At 44.1% G+C, this 20,031-nt stretch overlaps 1 protein-coding gene across 1 annotated transcript; it reads right to left on the minus strand.

The window, feature by feature from the left end:
- Nucleotides 1-781: 781 nt before the first annotated feature.
- Nucleotides 782-3,430, minus strand: LOC147905979 (putative pentatricopeptide repeat-containing protein At3g49142). The gene is made up of 3 exons (XM_087381169.1): nucleotides 2,784-3,430; nucleotides 1,259-1,610; nucleotides 782-1,177 (listed from the first exon to the last, which is right to left on the minus strand). Exons 1-3 carry the CDS (start codon nucleotides 3,428-3,430, stop codon nucleotides 782-784), a joined length of 1,395 nt encoding a protein of 464 aa, XP_087237295.1.
- Nucleotides 3,431-20,031: the final 16,601 nt, after the last annotated feature.

The following is a 20,031-nucleotide window of genomic DNA, read 5'->3' on the forward strand; positions in this document are numbered from 1 at the left end:
CAACCTTCTTCCAAAGTAGGGTTATATTCAAAATGTAAAAACGTATACTAAATGTGTTTTCAGATGCCATCACCATTCGAAATCATGATTTTGGATTTGATACTTAAAAATTTGAAGGAGTTACTTTGATGTTCTAAAGTTTATATAGAATGTACTATGTGATTGATAGAGCGCAATCCAAGGTGCTTGTATTCTTGCAGAAGAGTGAGGAGATGAGGAGAGAAGGCAAGGAAAAGAGAAGTGAAGAGAAGCAAAGATGTCTAGAATGAACAAAAGTCAAAGAAAAGAGGCACCCAAGAATGTAATAGTTAAAGTCACGAGAAATTCTGTGACACAAAAAATAACAAATGCAGCAAAAGAAGGCTCTCAAGGTCATTGAGGTCGACTATATAGAGGGATGGGAGGGATATATCAAGACACGCTACAGCCTGCAGCACATGGAGACACATGGCTATCAACAGCAATTCTATTCCACTCCCGTTTCCAATCTCACATCACAGTCATACGTGTGGATGAGCATGCCCAATACATATCCATTGGATTCACCAGCGACGGATGTATACCCATTGCAGCATGCTAATTTCACTCACAAATATTTGATTCTTCCAAGGCTTCAAAGGGAAGGGATTGTATCACCATTCATGACACTAAGGATATCCCGAGATATGCACAAGAAGAGAGGTCCTACTTGGGAACTTACATCAGGATGAGGAATACACAAGGAAGAGATCAGATCAGATCACAGATTTTCAGCATGACACCATTTTACTAACGTTGCCCTTCATACGTTCACAAAATCATCTGACTTGCTTGCATTAGAATGGATGCTTGCTAGCAATATGTATGGTGAAGCAGTCCTTGGATCTAACTCAAAAACAAATTTTGCAGCATGCACTGCCCGTTCCACATCATTGTGAATCTTGCATGATGACAGCAAGCTCATCCATGCTGCAGGGACCTTTTGAAATGGCATACTGATGATCAGGTCCTCTGCCTCTTCCAATAGTCCTCTTCGCCCAAGAAGATCAATCATGCACACATAATGCTCCACCGAGGGGTCTATGCCATGGTCCCTCATAGAGGCGAAGTATCCCCTCGCATCAGCTAGCAGACCTGTATGACTGCAAGCAGTGAGAGCGCCGACAAAGGTGATTGTATCTGGCTGGAAGCCTTCAGCCTGCATTTGACCAAACAATTGCAGGGCCTCCTTGCCATGACCATTCTGAGCAAACGTAGCAATCATTGCATTCCAGGAGACCACATCCCACAATGGCATCGCTGCAAACACTGCCTGTGCATCGTCTAGGCTCCCACACTTGCCATACATATTGACGAGGGCATTCCCCATGACAATATCCAATTCCCAACGGTTGCCAGCAGCAGTGGCATGGATCACACGACCCTCTTCTAGAGAAGTCATGCTGGCACATGCATCCACAATGCAGATAAAGGTGATTTGTCGTAGTTCAAAGCCTTCGGCCTGCATTTGACTAAACAGTTGCAGGGCCTCCTTGCCATGCCCATTCTGGGCATACGCAGTGATCATAGCATTCCAGGAGACTACATCCCTTTGGGGCATCTCTCCAAACAGTGCCATTGCATCATCTACACTGCCACACTTGCCATACATATTTACCAGGGCTGTCCCCACAATTACATCCGCCACCCATCCATTGCCAGCAACAGTAGCATGGATCACTCGAGCCTCTTCTAGGGCTGCCACACTGGCACATGCATCCACAACGCAGGTAAAGGTGATCTTGTTTGGCTCGAACTCTTTGGCCAGCATTTGATCACACAGTTCTATGGCCTCATTGCCACGGCCATTCTGGGCACATGCAGTGATCATGGCATTCCAAGAGACCACATCTTGGTGTGGCATCTCAGCAAACACTACCCTGGAATCATCCAGGCTCCCGCACTTGCCGTACAAGTTGATGAGGGCATTCCCCACAACAACATGCAATTCGCCTACGTTGCCCGTAACAGTAGCATGGATTAGCCAACCCTCTTCAAGTGTAGCACATGCGTTCACAACACAGACAAGTGTAATGTCAGTGGGCTCAATGCATTCGGCCTGCATTTGACCAAACAGTTGCAGGGCCTCCTCGCCATGCCCATTCTGGGCACAAGCAGCAATCATTGCACTCCAAGAGACCACATCTTGCTGTGGCATCTCAGCAAACACTGCCCTTGCATCATCTAAGCTCCTGCACTTACCATACATATTGACAAGGGCGTTCCCCACTCTAACATCTGAATCCCATCTGTTGCTAGAAACAGTTGCATGGATCAGCCGACCCTCTTGTAGGGCTGCCACATGGGCACATGCATCCACAACACACAGGAAAGTGATCTTGTTTGGCTCAAAGCCTTCAGCCTGCATTTGTCTAAACATTTGTAGTGCATCTTTAACATGGCCATTCTGGGCACATGCAGTAATCATGGCACTCCAAGAGACCACATTCCGCTGTGGCATTTCTACAAACACTGCCCTTGCATCATCTAGGCTCCCACACTTGCCATACATATTCATAAGGGCTGTCCCCACAACACCGTCCGACTCCCATCCATTGCCAGCAATGATAGGATGAATCGATCTAAGGGCTATCAAACTCGCACATGCATCCACGATGCAAATTAAGGTGATCTTGTTTGGCTCAAAGCCTTCAGCCTGCATTTCACCAAACAGTTGCAGGGCATCCTTGCCATGCCCATTCTGGCCACATGCAGCAATCATGGCATTCCAGGAGACCACATCCCGGTTTGGCATCTCTGCAAACAACGCCCTTGCATCTTTCAGGGCCCCGTTCTGGGCAGCCGCTGCGATCATAATATTCCAACAGTACGTATCTCGATGGACAATTTTGTCAAACACAGCACGTGCATTCTCCAGGCTGCCACACTTGCCGTACATTTGAACAAGAAGATTACTCAAAAATCGGTTGCCAGCATATCCACTCCTGTCTATGTGTTCATGCACAACTTTGCCCCCAGACAGGGCCTTGTTACTGATGCAAAACCTTAAAAGCGAGGCATAGGTAGCATGATCTGTCTGTGGACCTAGGTGACAGAGATTTTCAGCATTCAAGCTTTCAGGACCACAATCTCCATTCCTCTGATGGTGCCCATCTGGCATCTGTGTTCGACTGTCAGCTTTGCTGGTCCGGAGCTGGCTGCAAACCTCTTCAGCAGTCCACCCATTGCGTGAAAGCTTGGTGGCCATCAACCTCGAATACGGGACAGGAAATGACCCCGAGATCTTGTCCTTGTGCCTGGCACAGTCTATATTCGCATCCGAGGCGAGGCGAACCGAGAAAAATGATGTTGTAGGGGTGCAACGTATTACCCCGTCAGGGTGCCGTCTCTCCAAGGATAGCAACGCAATCTCAAGGTGCGGATGGCAATAACAAAGAAGAAAGGAAGACATACGAATAGCGCAGTAGGTTAGATTACCTGCAAATAATCACAGGCCTTCCAAGCACCTTGCCTCCCGAGAAACTTGAAGCCGGGAAGGAGCAAGAATCTGCCACTCCCTCCAAAGCTGCGTACAGATTCACATTTTGCGACTATGGATATCATCAAACCAGAGATTTCCATGTCATTCATTCATTAGATCTCATCATCGGCTCCTGCCGTCTCCGGACGGCAGCTTGGCGGCGGCAGACCACTTGGCGTACTACGCACAATTGGGTTGGTGGTTTTCTTTGATCGTGGCACGTTGGATGAAATCTCAATCTACGATTGGAAATGGGCGCCTCGCACAGATTCATGTCCATCGAGTTTAGATCTAAGGCTAGTCTTTTGGTACAAGCGTCACCCACTAAAGGCACCTCCCCTTCCGAAAGACTGTCCTAAACCAGCACGGTGGTTGAAAATTGTTTTGCTTCATTATATACTTTAATTAGACTGTGTTTTGTCTTCTTTTAGTAGTAGCAAAAAAGGGACTCACTATTCTGTTGTTCCCACATGTTGGGTCAACAGACGGAGTTGCATCTCAAAGTTTCTGGATCAAAATACGGACATTTCAATAGGGCAGAGGAGCTTTGAGCATTGTAAGCCCTGGTACGTCAGAAAACTCAAAGACGGGAATGTTTGTTGTTGCAAAACACACATAGAATTTGACCTGGCCCGGCAAGCTATGAATGACTTGATATCTGGTCGTGTTGGAGCATTGCTCCATGGGAATCGATGCCCATCCCTCCCCAATGAATGCGCAGTCTATAGGCCACCTGGATCCTCATCGTGTGTTGCAAGGGAGGGTAGATGGGGTATCTTGGAGCGGTGGACGAGGACGACTAAGATAGTACTTAGAAAATGTATGTATTCTCATTGCAAGGAAACAATATGTCCACTTGTTCTAAAAAATGGAATTTGTATTTAAAACTATGCTTCTTTTTAGTATATCCCAAACAACCACCTTGCTGGTTTTATTAAATTATTTTTGTAAATCCCAAACGAAACTATGCTTCGTTTCAGTATATCCTAAACAACCTCCTTGCTGGTTTTATTAAATTATTTTTGTAAATCCCAAACGGTAAATCCCATGCTTGTTTTTAGTATATCCCAACAACCACCGCATTGGTTTCCCATAACGAATCCACACATCCTACAAATCCATTCATCTTGTAATACTAGAAGTAAACCACCGCGCTCGTGGCTGTTAATATCCTAATGCAACCAACGACCGCGCTAGCGATAACTTATCCTGCACTAATACCATGCTGTCCCTACACTACTGCCGTGCTATAGGAAAAGTGGGAAAATCCCAAGAAATTGGAACTCTCCAATTTGGTTTTGAAAAGGAAGAAAATGTGTTATTTTTTTCAATATATGAGCTTTTGTGGTAATATATGAGCTAAAGCCGATTTGGTTTGCATGCTACTCACTATTGTATATCCTTTTGTGGTTAGTTTCCATGTTTATGATGTGCTATATGTTCAATATGTATACGATGTGTACTTCCATTACAAAACATTGCACATGCATGTAATTATTGCCATGTGGGAAAATTCATTTTTCTCTAAATTTTGGCTTTTTTGTGATTGGTTGAATCTCCACCATTTTCTCCCTATTTTTCTCTTCTTTCTATTTTGGGCAGGCCTAGTGAATCCAATTCACCTTGTTTGGGAAATGATTCCACCTCCGCCATTGACAAGGCAAGAGTCAGCCCCTCCCTCAAAAGCACTCATGTTACAACTGGAAGATTTCAAAATTGGAGATGGATAACATGAAAGTAGAGATTGCCATGTCATTGGACAGAGTGAAGGCCATTAAAGGAGTCAAAGGAGCAGGCAGAGGCCATTGCCTCAGATTGAACTGGCGAGCAACAAAGTTTGCCACTTTAATTTGAGGTGAAGGCCAACTCATGGCTTCCATCAGCCGTCAAAGTTGGGGCATGATGTGATGGGCTAACTCAGAAGTTTTGGCTTGTATTGAGGTTTGACCATGATGTGTCCAAAGTGTTTAACACATTAGGTAAGTTGTAGTGCCCACCGATTTTTGATACCTTTGCCAATGGTCTAGATCCTACCTCCGAGCCCCAACGACTTTGACGATTTGCAACAATTATTCTAGATATTCGACCATATCTTTTAGTCTTCTTGTAATAGGGAGAGTGTGTATAATTTATGAATGCTCTTAGTGAAAGATTTCATGAAAGTGTTCAAAAGATTTATGAGATAATATGAGATAGAACTGTGCAACCAAAAGGTAGCATGGCAAAAGGTTGGTTTGTGCAACAATCAAGGTTTAATGTCACATATTTCCTCATGTGGCTAAATCCATCTATGCCTTGGCTTCAGGACAACACTGATGATCTATCGGCTAAAAAAGATGAGTATAAGTTAAACATATTTAATTAAGAGGAATGAATTAGTGGATTGAAAGATACAAATTTTGAAAAGAAAATTAGAGGAAGATGGAAGAGCTTTTGGGGAAAATAGAATTATATAGATGTCTTGTCTCCATTGCCAAGCAAATTCATAGAATATGAATTATGTAAATCCTGCCCCAAAGGCGAGTAGAAGGGAATAAGGAATTTCTAAGGGTTGTGATCTTCACATAAGCATGGCCTCGTATGTTAATGCTACTCATGATGAAAACATTGAATCAGAAGAACCAATTACATGAGTTCACTTTATGTTGCCTTATACAGGTCTCTAAATCTATGTAGGCTTGTGAACCTTCTCTTAATTTCACTCGCTTGTGTCTTCTTTTCCACCTTCTTTGAGGGATAGCCTTTGACTAAGTTGTGTTCACTTAGCAAAGATGAAACAAGTATTTGGTAGACTCTTATATAGAATGGGTTAAAATCTGGAAAACTTGCCTTCCATAGAATAGATAGCTAGATTATTTGGAAATTCCTTATGTAGATCCATCTCTACACATGATTGAGGTTGTGCATGAGGATAGAAAAAGGGACCTCTAGGACTATACCTAATGACAAACAAGTTGCTTTCAAAAATCCATGGGGAAATTGAGGAGCTCAACCCAATGCAGCACTCGTGTGGGACTCGGACTAAAAAGTGTTTGGGGTTAAAAGTGGAGACCGACTCTCCAAATAGAATGGTTGGTTTTTGATGGTCCATAGGCATTGACTTTCGACAACAACTACCACTTTTGCCTTCTTGAAATGAAAAACAATGAAACCGATATGGAGGAAATGGATAGTCACCACATTCAATGGCATTAAGAGGGGAGGGCATGATAAGAGGGGAGGGGTGTCCCTAACCTCATAAATAGAGGGACTTCCTCATTAATCACTCTCCACTTTAACCCTCCCATGCCTTTCCACCCTTCCCCTACACTAATTAATACAATTTTGAATTCTTTTCATTGGAGGGCCCTATTAGAGCTTTTATTTATATACCCGTTCTTTTGTGGATATTATAGTCAAGTAGAGTTATATAGTACATGTTTGTGTTCTCTCTCTCTCTCTCTCTCTCTCTCTCTCTCTCTCTCTGATTTTTGTGTTTGCTCAGTCTCTACTTATCATGTTCATTCCAATCCCCCCAAATGGCTCCTTTGTAGTTCCTTATGGTAGGCCTAGATTTTTTGACAATTGTCATAACCAAACACACTCTTGATTAAGAATTGATTGGTTTTTACAACTCTAGGAAAGCATTGATGTCCCACAAGAGAAACAACAACTTGACCGAGCTGCCATCTTGCTCAAATGCAGTTGCTCGAATTCTGGTAATCCTTGATGAAAGAGAGAATGGAGGGGGAATGGATGGGAAGTGGAGGGTGGTTGTGAGGGATGAGAGAAGGGGGGTGGGTGGAAAGAGGGAGGAGATGATGAGGGAATGGAAGAGGGGTGGAGGGAGAATGGAAAAGGGGGGATGGGAAGGGAGAGAGCGAAGTAAAGGGGTAGATGGAATGGGGGGTAAGGGTGAGGGGGAGTGGATGGAAGGTGAGCAGGGTATGACAGAAAAAGTAAGGGGGTGAGTGGAAGGGGGTGAAAATGTCAGAGAGAGGGAGTGGAAGCGGGGGGTGTAAGAAAACAATACAACATCTGTGCTCAACAGATAACAGGATCTCGTACGCAAGAGAGAAAAGCAGATAGTATGGAGAATCAAAAAATTTGATTACTGTAGAACTGATACAATAGATGGCGCTGCCTCCTAACCGTACGCTCTTGTGAAAGAAGCTTCGATGGCGTACTGGAAACAGTAGAGGATGTAGGCTGGATGCTAAGGAATCAGGGTTGCTATAACCAGATGATGAAATGGGCTTCACGGGCTTGCTCTTATATAGCCACCAGTCGTAGTCGGTTAGACCCAATTGGGTGACCGACCCAGTCTGCCCAAAACGGTCGACTGGGGGTCGGTCCCGAAATAGGCCACCGACCACACGATAGAACCGGTGCACAAAATAAAGCAACTATCCTATGGTCTCCGTTCAGCCCAGAGCCATCTGGGATCATCTGGGGCTCCAAATGGGCCCTGCAACCCGAGAGTGGACTGCCTCGAGAAATGCTCCATCTACCCTCAGTGCGGTCAGTCATGGGATGCCTTCCCGCACTTGCATGTAGCCTCGTCGGCAGTGTGCCAACTCCGTCCAGCCATCAAGCCACACATGGCCCCCATCTGGTGTCCAAACCAGGACCTACCGGATAATTGAGCTAATTGAGCTATGCAAATGCCTTCTCCTCATATGGGGGGCTTACAAGTAGAGTTAGCTGGTTCCCGCGTAGTTACACGAGAGTGGAGCATTGATATCTAACACCCCCCCTCAATGTCCACCCGCAAGTGACTTACTTTTTCGGTCCAATGCCAAGTCGATGAAGATGCCTCTCCAACAAGTCTCTTCCAAGAGCCTTCGTGAAGATATTCGCAGCATTCTCTGTAGTCGGACAGTACAGCAAGTCGACCTCTCCATCCATGATGAGCTCGCGTACAAAGTGATATTGAATCTCAATGTGTTTTGTGCGAGCGTGGAACACAGGGTTCTTTGCAATCGCCATGCAACTCTGATTGTCACATGATAATTGCGTAGGCTTGTTCTGCACTGCACCCATGTCCCCTAAAATCCTCCTCAACCACACTGCCTCGCAAGAAGCAAAGCATGTTGATTTGTACTCAGCCTCGGTAGAAGAAAGAGCAACTGTGGGTTGCTTCTTGCTGACCCATGACACAGCTCCAGATCCAAGTGAGAAACAGTAACCTGTCATTGATCTCCTGCTGTCCACGTTTCTTGCCCAATCCGAGTCACAGAATCCGGTCAAGATGTTGCCCTTGATATAGGTGATGCCATAATCAAGTGTGCCTTTGATGTATTTCAACACCCGCATCCCTGCCCTCCAATGGTTCTCCCAGGGCTTATTGGAAAACCTGCTTAGTACACCAGTTGCAAAACTGATGTCCGGCTGCATGTTGCACAAGTAAATCAAGCTGCCCACAAGCCTTTTGTACTTCGCTTCATCCACTAGTGGTGATGAATCCTCGTTTGAGAGCTTCACGTCAACCTCCATAGGGGTACCAACTGTCTTGCACTCAGCCATGCCAAATGCCTTCAGTATCTCTCCAGCATATTTCAACTGTGAAATGAAGATCTGTTTCGTCTCTTGCCAAACTTCAATCCCCAAACAGAAATGCATCTATCATTTCAAACTCTCTTCCTAGCAAATGCTTTGTCTGCAAGATCTTCTCTTCATGGTTCCCTATTATGACAAGATCGTCCACATAAAGGACCACGATCATACACTTGCCTCCTTCTCTAAAGATATACAAATTTGCATCAGATGGGCTCCTCCTGAACCCGTTTTGCAGAAAGTAGGCATCAATTCACTGGTACCACGCTCGTGGGACCTGTTTCAGCCCGTAAAGTGCCTTCTTCAGTTTACAGACTTTACCTTCTGTGAACCGGGGATCTCAAAACCTGGTGGTTGTTCCACGTATACCTCCTCCTTGAGATCTCCATTCAGAAAGGTGGATTTTACATCCATCTGAAACACGGGCCAACTTCCCTGGGCAGCTAACGCCAAAACACTGCGAATTGTGGTTAGTCGAGATGTGGGAGCAAAGTATCCTGATAATCAAAACCATGTACCTATGCAAATCCTTTTGCCACGAGTCGAGCCTTGTACTTATCCAACGTGCCGTCGGACTTGTACTTGGTCTTGTACACCCACTTGGTGCCAATTACCTTGCGTTTTGGTGGTCGATCCACAAGGTCCCAATTGTTGTTCTTCATTATGGAGCCATACTCCGACTGCATAGCCTCCATCCACCTATCATCACCCCGTGCCTCTTCAAGACACTTGGGTTCTTCAGCACGGATCACCTCTGTCATCAAGGCGTAGTTGACCAAGTGTTCCTGTGCCCTTCTTTGCTCCTCTAATCTCTTGGACCGGCGGTGTTCGGATGGTTCCTCCTCAATGGCTAGAGGTTCTCTGCCGTCCAAAAGCTGCTTTACCCACTTCAGGAATGGCCGTTGCCATTGTGGTTCTGCAGGCTCTTCTTCATCTTCTTTATCTTGAATCCTCCCAAGCACCGTTGGGGGAGTTTGGTTTGCTATTGGTGGTTGTATTGGATGGATATCCTGGTCCTGATTGTCTGGGAAGGAAGCATCCTCCTCCAATTGATGTGGCTGTTTTGAGAAGACCACATCGCGACTTACTATTACGTTCTTAGTAACAGGGTTATCGAGACGGTAACCCTTCGCCTCTTCACTATAGCCCAAGAAAATACACTTCCGGCTCTTTGGTTCCCATTTGGTCCTGTTAGCATCAGGGACATGCACAAAACAGTCACATCCAAAAACTCTGAAATGTGCAACTGAAGGTTTCTTACCAGAAAAGGCCTGCAGTGGAGTCATCCCATTCACAACCTTCGTGTAGCTACGATTCAGAATGTAAACTGCCGTGTTACATGCTTCTGCCCAAAAAGTCTTTGGCAAGTCTTTCCCTTTCATCATACTCCTGCCCATTTCGCAGATGATGCGCATCTTGCATTCTGCTACTCCATTTTGCTGTGATGTATGTGGCAAGGGTTTCTGCCTCTTGATCCCATGACTTTTGTAGTAACTTTCGAATTCATTTGATGTGAACTCTCCACCTCTGCCCGATCTCAACTTCTTCACCTTCCTCCCCGATTCTTTCTCAACCATTACATGCCATTCTTTGAACTTACTAAAAGCCTCGTCTTTAGTCTTTAGGAAGTATATCCATATCCTTCTACTGTAGTCATCGATCAGCGTCATGAAGTAGTAGGAACCACCCAAAGCTTCCATCTCCATCTTTTCGCAGAGGTCCGTGTGAACGAGCTCTAAAGGAGCCTTTGCCCTACTGGCCTCTTTAGGAAAGGGCTGCCAATGCTACTTACCCATCATGCAAGCTTCACATACATCCGGCAGATCTGTAATTTCTGGTAGGTCTGCAATCATTCCACTTTTATGCATCTCCTTTAAAGAACTAAGGTTTAGATGACCAAACCTCTCATGCCACAGCTTAGTGTTCTTCACATCGGCTCGAGCACTGAAAGCTGAGAGTTCTTTTTGCTGGACATTTTGCATCATTGCCGACTGCTACCAGGATGTCATTCCCTACCGGCTGTAGAGAGGTATACCAATCCTTCCGACTGGTCATGTGGTGTGATGCACCACTGTCAATAATCCACGGTTCATCTGTAGGTACATGAACTGCCTCCATGCAAATCTCCTCAATTGCTACGAACAGCTCTACTGGTACTGCCTACGCACTGTTGCTGGACTCTTTCTTTACTCCATTCTTCTCATCTACAATCTTCTTCCGGCACTCATTCTGCTTGTGCCCTGCCTTGTTGCAATAGAACCACTTGATCTTCTTCTTTCTCTTTTTATCATCAAAAGAAGATGGGTTACCAGAGTCCTTACCCTTACCTTTCTTTGATCCAGCGTAGAAAGCCGAATCTTCTCCAGTCCTTGTCTTTTGATGCATCTCCTCCATAAGCATTGCGCTGAAATCCTCAAAGTTGAGGGGTAGATTTTTGTTCTGCGTATTCAGCGCTGTAACAAGACCATCATACTTTGGTGGGAGAATTCATATGCACCTTCGTGCTAGATTCTCGCTGGTGATGGTGATGCCAATCGCAGTCATCTGATCGCGCATATTCTTCACCCTGGTGACGAACTTCTCTGCCGCTTCAGACTCAGACAGTTTCTCGTTCGTGAATTGAGTCTCCAGATTCTGAATCTGTGTCTGATTCGTGGTCTCGTACTAATTTTTCAAGACCGTCCATGCCTCCTCCACTATGGTGACATGTTGAATTAATGCCATGACAGAATCACTTACACTACAGACAATAGAACACAGCGCATCTGCATTTCTTCTTGTCCATGCGAGAATCTCATCCACAGTTGGTACTATCTGTTGTGCTGCATTGGCCGGATTCGATCTCGGAACCGGTTTCAGGTCCACCCCAGTAGCAGTATCCCAAAGCTCGTATGCGCTTAGGATGGTCTTCATCTTGAACTTCCAAAGTGGATAGTTAGTGCCGTCCAACTTTTCGCTTTCGCCGAACGATGGGATTCGTAGTCTTGCGGGCTGGGCCATCTCTCACAATCTGCTTGCAAACAGAAACACACTACCAAATCTTCTTGCTAGAGTCCAGGCTCTGATATCATGTAAGAAAACAATACAAAGTCTATGCTCAACAGATAACAGAATCTTGTATGCAAGAGAGAGAAGCAGATAGTATAGAGAATCAAAATTTTTGATTACTGTAGAACTGATACAATAGATGGCGCTGCCTCCCAACCGTGCGCTCCTGTGAAAGAAGCTTCGATGGCGTACTAGAAACAGTAGAGGACGGAGGCTGGATGCTAAGGAATCAGGGTTGTTGTAGCCAGATGATGAAATGGGCTTCACGGGCTTGCTCTTATATAGCCACCAGTTGTAGTCAGTTAGACCCAATCGGGTGACCGACCCAGTCCGCCCAAAACGGCCGACTGGGGGTCGGTCCCGAAATAGGCCACCAACCACATGATAGAATCGGTGCGCAAAATAGAGCAACTAACCTATGGTCTCCGTTCGGCCCAGAGCCATACGGGATCATCTGGGGCTCCAAACGCGGGCCCTGCAACCCGAGAGTGGGCTGCCCCGAGAAATGATCCATCTACCCTCAATGCGGTTAGTCATGGGATGCCTTCCTTCACTTGCATGTAGCCTCGTCGGCAGTGTGCCAATTCCGTCCAGCCATCAGGCCACACATGGCCCCCATTTGGTGTCCAAACCAGGACCTACCGGATAACCGAGCTACTCAAATGCCTTCTCCTCATATGGGGGGCTTACAAGTAGAGTTAGCTGGTTCCCATGTAGTTACACGAGAGTGGAGCATTGATATCTAACAGGGGGGAAGAGAATGGGAGGGGGTGAGTGGAAGAGGGGAGAGAAAGAGAATGGCAGGGGGAGGGGATGGAATGAAAGATGGAAAGGTTGTGGAGGGAAAGGGAGGAATGAAAATGGCACAATGACAAAAAATAAAAGGGAAAAGGAAGAGAGAGAAAGGAAAAGAAGATACACCCTGAGTGGTGGAGATGCTTGATGGAAAAGTGGGGATGGGATGATGGAGGTGGTGGATGGAAGTGGAAGCGCTGGATAGAAAAAATGGTGGTGGAGGGGGTGGAGATGGTGCACAGAAGGTGGAGGATATGGCAGACAAAAAGTGGAGGGTGGAGGGGAGGAGATTGATGGAAAAATGGTGGTGGAGTTGGTGGATAGAAAGTGGGAGGTGGAAATGGACAAAAAAAGGGGTGGTAGTGGAGGATGAGGTGATGGACAAAAATATTGGTTGTGGAAGTGGAGGAGATGGACAGAAAATGTATTCGTGGAGGAGGTGGTAGAGATGGACAAAAATTGCGGAGGGTGGACAGAACTTGGAGGTGGAGGGGAGTGGCTTGCAAAAGTGAGGGGAAAGAAATGATGGGGAGAGTTGGTGGTATGTGGGATTAGCATGTTAATTTTTTTGATCAGTGGGTTAATGTACTTATGTAAGTCACCATTCTTTAGGATGTAAATCTCATCATTTTCCAATAATTGGAAGCATTTTCGCACTCCTTTGCCTTGAGGGATGTATCTTGGATGGTTTTTTTAAAGGGCGTTCTTTCTCACACATGCCATCACATGATCCACTTTCATTTCATGCACTAAACTCCTAGGCAATGGCTCTAAAATATTGTCACTGCCTCTCTCACTTCCAGCTTCAAGTTGAGCACCTACAGTAGTGTCATTGCTCATTGTAGCATATGTGTTCACAAGTTGTATTCTGGTGAGAAGTGTAGGCTAAAGCATGGAAAACAACTCTCATGGATTGATCACAAGGATTCATGGAGGGTCTCACCTCCATAGAGGTTCAAGGATTTAGACGGGGTTGGAAGGGGCACAAGGTTGAGAAAGCTAACTAGGAGTTCCAGGGTTTGGAAAGGGTTGCACGGTTTAGGAGGAGTTCAAGGTTCAAGAGTGGCAACCTAGTCTCCTTCACGATTTCATGGGGTAAAGGGTTGAGAAGGAGGAACAAGGTTGAGGGGGAGGAAGGAGGAGGAGAAGGGAGGAGGAGGAGGAGGAAGGGATCAGGGAGGAGGAGGAGAAGGAGGAGGAGGAGGGGGTGATGGGATGAGGGAGTGCAAGTATAAGAGCATGTAGAACACGTTGATAGTACAAGGGACCATGGATGCAAGGGAGGTCAAGGGTGAATTTGAACATTAAAGCCCAAAGAGTGGGAGCTTCTTTCCATTGAGAGAGATTTCCACATGTCAGTCTCTACACAATTCGTAGGAGACTTCTTGATTGGACTTCTTTTGTAGGAGACCTCTTGGATGAGAGTCTCTACACTTTTTATAGGGAACCTGAAGGGTGGGAACTCCTTTAGGAGACCTCTTGGGTAAGCCTCTCTACACTTTTTGTAGGGAACCTCTTGGGGTCTCTACACTTTTTGCAAGTGACCTCAAAACGTGTAGGCCTTAAGTCTTTCTCTCTCTGTTTCAATATTTATCTCTTTAGGTCTTGATTTTGCAAGTATGATCAAATCTTTTCTAGAGAGGATTTTGGCTATCCTATCATTTTAGATTCATCACATCATCTTTCAAGCTCAAGATATTACAACCGGAACTTTTCCGCTACTCTATACACCCAATGATCTCATCTTCATTGATCTAGACTGAGCTTCTGGATAGGGTTAATAATGCTTCATGATCCTCTGCATTCCTTGGCCTCCACCAATTAGTGCTTCATGGCTGCTTTCATCCTTGATATGAACAAGCTTTAGCGAAGCCCTATCAATGTTTTGATCTCTTGATCCCTATGTTGGAAGTGCTTATGCTCAAAAGTATCCCTGTTGAATCTTTTTTAATGTGGCAAATTTTTTGAGATGGCAATAGAGCTTTTTTGCTCGGTAAACCATAATGCTTAGTTTAATTCTTCTTTCTCCCTCATAATACTTCTATCATGATGATAAAATGTATTAATGTGTTTATATATGCATACTATCGTGCTTGTTCACTACTATAATGCTTAGTTTAATTCTTATTTCTCCCTCACAATACTTCTATCCTGATGATAGAAGTTATTAATGTGTTTATATATGCATACTATCATGCTTGTTCACTACCAAGGCGTCAACTGGTAGTGTGCTTGAAGATCAGGGTGTAAATCATAGAAAGTACTCGTATTGCTCTTCGACTACTTTTTTACTTAAGCAATGGCTAACACACGCTCGGAGAGACAAAGAAGATATGCGACCAAATGTGAAGAGTATTTGAGCCAGTGGCAGTGGTGGTTACATCTGACTATGCAAAGTGGAGCAGTCTCAAAACCAAAGTTTTATGACCAAAGGAGGCTGGTAGAAGCAACTGTCCAACAAGAGCGACAAGCATGAGAAGAGAGACTCAACTATACTACCCCAAGGGTGGAAATTGACTATTATACAGAGCCAGATGGTCAGAATGATGGTATTGAGCCGAGGCATCCTAGAAGATTGGCGAGTGAAGGTTCGTCGTGGCAAATGGAATCCGAGCACTGATCTATCAAGAGTTTGGATTTTGAACGGATGGGCATATCCTCAGTAGAACAACAGAATAAATGAGGAGACCAACTTTGAGAGCGATGACAATGTCTTCGGTGGTATCAGTTATCATTCCAAAAGGAGTGCGTCGAGAAAGGTGTGAAGCTAGAAGACTGGCTATGGATGATGGACAAAGAGTCCATCATCGTGAGGACAAGCGTGCTTTTGATGGAGAGAGGCACCACCGAAGATCTAAGGTGAATGAGGAGTAGTTAAGGAAGTTTGCCTGAGGTCCTCACCAATCGAGCCAGGAGGAAGCTGTAGCGACCTCACTATCATGAAGGTGGTTATGATAGGTGGGAAGACTTGCCTACTTGGGTTTTGGAGTGGAAAAGTTCAAGTCCAACTCCAACATCAAGGTAAAATTCCAAATTTTCAAAGGTACAAATGATGAAGATCCTTATGGTCACTTGCAAAGTTTTTTGTGTGTCTACCACATCAATGGTGCAACAACAAATGAATAATATGTGGACTATTTCCCCTATACCTTAATTAAAAATTCTCAAGGGTGGTTCAATCAATTTCCGATTGGGTATTTTCCCGACTGGTATGCAATGTTCGAAGGTTTCTTACAAAGATTCCAACAAGAGATTAATGAGGAGGATGTGAGGACAAAGCTGAGTGAACTAAAATAGAACAAAGGCGAATCTATCCAAGACTTTGTGCTTAGGATGAGATCTCTTATCAATAAGTTGAGTATGGTTCTCTATACGAGCTTGGTTAATCACAGGATGTACCCAGGTAGATTTGCGCAAGCCAAAGATAGTCAATCCGACTAGAACCTATGAGGAATTGTTGAACCGAGTTGTCGCCTTGGAGAAGAGTGAAGGGTTAAAAAACAAGGTAAACAAGGATGCTGATAGTGATTTGAGGAAACACCAGCAAAGAAAGATAAATTGAAAACCAAGCTGAAGAAGTCCTTAAAAGAATTGGGCATTTGAGGTAAGCCAGGTAACAATGAGAAGTGGTGTAATAGGTGTTCTAGAGGTGGACATGTGGAAGAGGAATGCAAGACTAAGTATTGCAATATCTGCACAAAATTTGGCCATGATGGGTCAGATTGTTGGTTTAATGGAAAAAATTGCCTAGTGTCAACAAACTAAGTGGCAACTAATAACCAGGCACCGAGCGGTAAACCACTACATCTTGATCAAAAAGACAAGAGTAAGAATGGTAAAGAGAAAACTAATCCATATAAAACCAAGTGTTTTTATTGTGGAGAAAGTCATTTGCATTCTGATTGTCCAAATTGGGTGGGGCACTTGAAGTTCTCTTGGAGCAATTGTAGCCAAGTTGCAAAATACAGTTGATGCTCAAGTAATCACTCTATCAAAAGGGTCAGTGACAATAGCTAAAGACACTAATGCTTCAAGTAAAGACATCAATTGAAAGGCACAGAAGGAGTTGGCAGTTAAAATTGCAAGGGACTTGAAAGGAAAAGCTCTTGTAGTAGAAATGCCCGAGCAGATTCAACAGTCTGTTATCGACCGAGGACAATCCTTGAAATCCGAGTCTAAAGAAGTAGAATCAGATACTTCACTACTCAACAAATCAAGGAGTCATCTGAGCAACCAAAGGAATTGCGATCCTTAGCCATTTTGCCTGTGATTGATACTCCAAGAGTTGATGAGGAAGTACTAGTAATCACTATCAAGATTAAGAAGCAAACTATACTGGTTGTAATAGTGGATGGAGGATCAGGAGTGAATGTAATTTTTTAAGAGATTGCATAGAAACTAAAGTTTAAATCATATAAGCCATCGTCATTTCGAGTGCGTATGGCAAATCAACAACCAGTTGACCCCAAAGATATGCTGCAAGATGTGGTCGTTTTGATAGGAGACATCTATTATACATCTAGTTTCATTGTGGTTGCTATGGAACAGCATGCTTACCCAATTTTATTGGGAAGACCTTGGCTAAAGAGTGCAAAGGTACTCCATGATTGGGGTACAAAAAAGATGACTATCAAGACATATGGTCAAGATGTGTGCATACCCTCGAAAAGTCCCGAGTTGCTATCAACCTAAGAATTTGGAAGTCAAAGATCCATTTCCACAGGAAGTTGTCTCGATTAATGGAGTTGCTATCTACTTGTTGGTGAGATGGACATTTTTCAAGTAGCCGTAAATATTAAGTAAAAGTTAAAAGATGAGCAAATTGCTAAACAAAAGGATCTCTTTTCAAGCAATTTCACTGAAGACATTGAAGGAGAAAGGGAAATTGTTGAAATGCCAGTGGCTATCACTCGACTCGGAACTGAACAGTTAGTTCCAGAACCCACACAAGAATTGAATCTTGGAAGACAAGATCACCCAACTATGCTAGTGGTGAGCGCCAATCTGTCTACCAATCAGCTCGGAATGATAAGAGATCTATTCCTCAAATACAAAGATGTGTTTGCATGGAGTTACACCAATTTAAGAGGAGCTCCTCCTGAGTTGTGTCAACATAAAACACCTTTGGTGCTAGACACTAAACCAATAACAGCAACAAAACTATAGAATGAATCCTAACTATGCCAAAGCAAAAACTGGGCCTTGAATCTTTATGCATCTTAACGTAATCTGAACGCCTGTTGCTCCAAAAGGTGAGCTGTAAAAAACAATGGAAAACAATTTTGGTTGTGTAAGAACAGAAGAGAGGCCATAATTAAGTTTGCATAGGTTGGGTGGAGGGGAAACAGTCATAATGAATCATTACCATTATTAAGTCGCCCGCATCCTCGCCATCATCAACAATTAGATCATCCATCTGACGGACTGAGCTCCCGTGCTTGATAACCGTTACCGCAATTATTGCCACACAACAATTCACTTGTCCTTTGCTTAGAATGTCCTTACATTCCTCCTTATACTTACAAATGCGTGTTGTTGGAACAAACATCAGATCGACCATAGACGTCTTGCATCATTCAATGCCAATTGAAGGATAAAAAACTAGGGTGGACTCAGCCGTCCCCCCATTGTTTACAAGTGTTCCTATTGCATATAGAGAAGTTGGCTATCTTGATACAGTCACCAACGTTGAGAGTCTTGATGAAATCCACAAACCCTTGGTAGGGATTGAAGCTAAGCCTATAGATATGTCTGAGGATGATTGGAATGAGTTGGATGCATTAGCAAAGTCTACTGTTAGACTTCATCTTGCAGAGTCAGTTTATTTCATAGTAGTAAATGAGAAGACTACAGAAGATTTATGGAAGAAATTATGTGCCACTTATGATGAGAAGGAAACTGCCTCTAATAAAGTTTACCTCATGAAGAGGTTGTTTGAGCTACTAATGAAGGAAGGGATCCCTATTGCTTCTCACTTCAATGAATTCAATATTATATTCAGCCAACTTTAGGCTCAGAAGGTGAATTTTGATGGGGAGACTCAGGCAATATTCCTTTTATGTTCATTGCCATCCTCATGGGATACCTTCCGTACATCTGTCAATAACTCTGCACCTGGTGACTACTGAAGTTTGATGTTGTGGGTAGCTTGTTGGCAGAGGAGATTAGATTGAAGTCTATGGATGGCAACCAGCAGGATGCAGCCTTAAATGTGCAAAGGGGAATATCATAGTTCAAGGGGAAGTCCCAAGAAAGAGAAAAGTCTCATAGCAAATCCAGGGGAGGAAACATTGAGTGTTACATTGTGGCAAGAAGGGCCACATGAAAAAGGATTGCTACAAGCTGAAAAGAGAGCAAAAGGATAAGAAAAAGAATGCAAATTGGGGTGCAAATTAAAAAAAAGAGAGTCCTAGGGCGGACAAAGGAGAAATGAATATCGAAGAGATTAATGCAGTCACTGATAATAGTGACAATGACATTCTCTTCATGTCTAGTCTACCTACAGACTTGCTTACCACTTCTGTTGATGCATATTTCCAAGATTGGATTTTGGATTCTGGTGCTGCATTCCATGTTAATAGTGACAATGACATTCTCTTCATGTCTAGTCTACCTACAGACTTGCTTACCACTTCTGTTGATGCATATTCCCAGGATTGGATTTTGTATTCTGGTGCTTCACTCCATCTTACTCCCCATAGGGAATGGTTCTCCACTTATGATAGTGGAAAGACAGGTTGTGTGCATCTTGGAAATAACTATTTCTTTCCCCTTCTTTTATGGGCTGATTTAGTAGGCTTCCCATAGAGACAGTGCTCACAAAATTCAAAATCAGAAAAACTCAAATGCGGTACATAACCCAAATGGCATAAGAGTTTCATTCGATTATGGCTCATGTGCCCCAACCAGCAATGCCACAAAGAAGTACTTAGCTGCTCGGTTATTACAACAACATGGTTAGACACCCCTGATACATGTAAGGGATACAATGTCCCACACTTGGCACCGCTTGCCAAAACCATAGAGCCCTTCTGAATTTTCCAACTTTGAAAGCCAAAGGTGGTCTGAAAACCAGCATCATCTAGTTGACCCGTTGAAATGAGACTCTTGGTCAACTTAGGCACATGTCTCACATTTTTCAAAACAAATGTAGA

Source organism: Dipteris shenzhenensis, chromosome 1 (genome assembly GCF_047967505.1).
Source record: "Dipteris shenzhenensis isolate YYH24624 ecotype China chromosome 1, Dip_SZ_1.0, whole genome shotgun sequence".
Classification (NCBI taxonomy): domain Eukaryota; kingdom Viridiplantae; phylum Streptophyta; class Polypodiopsida; order Gleicheniales; family Dipteridaceae; genus Dipteris; species Dipteris shenzhenensis.

Coding starts and splice junctions, on each gene's coding strand:
- LOC147905979 (XM_087381169.1), bottom strand. CDS start 3,430: ATGTCTTCCTTTCTTCTTTGTTATTGCCATCCGCACCTTGAGATTGCG. Junction 1,611..2,783: donor CTGAAAGATGCAAGGGCGTT/GTTTGCAGAGAT, acceptor CAAGTGTGGCAG/TGTAGATGATGCAATGGCAC. Junction 1,178..1,258: donor CGATGCCATTGTGGGATGTG/GTCTCCTGGAAT, acceptor GGTCAAATGCAG/GCTGAAGGCTTCCAGCCAGA.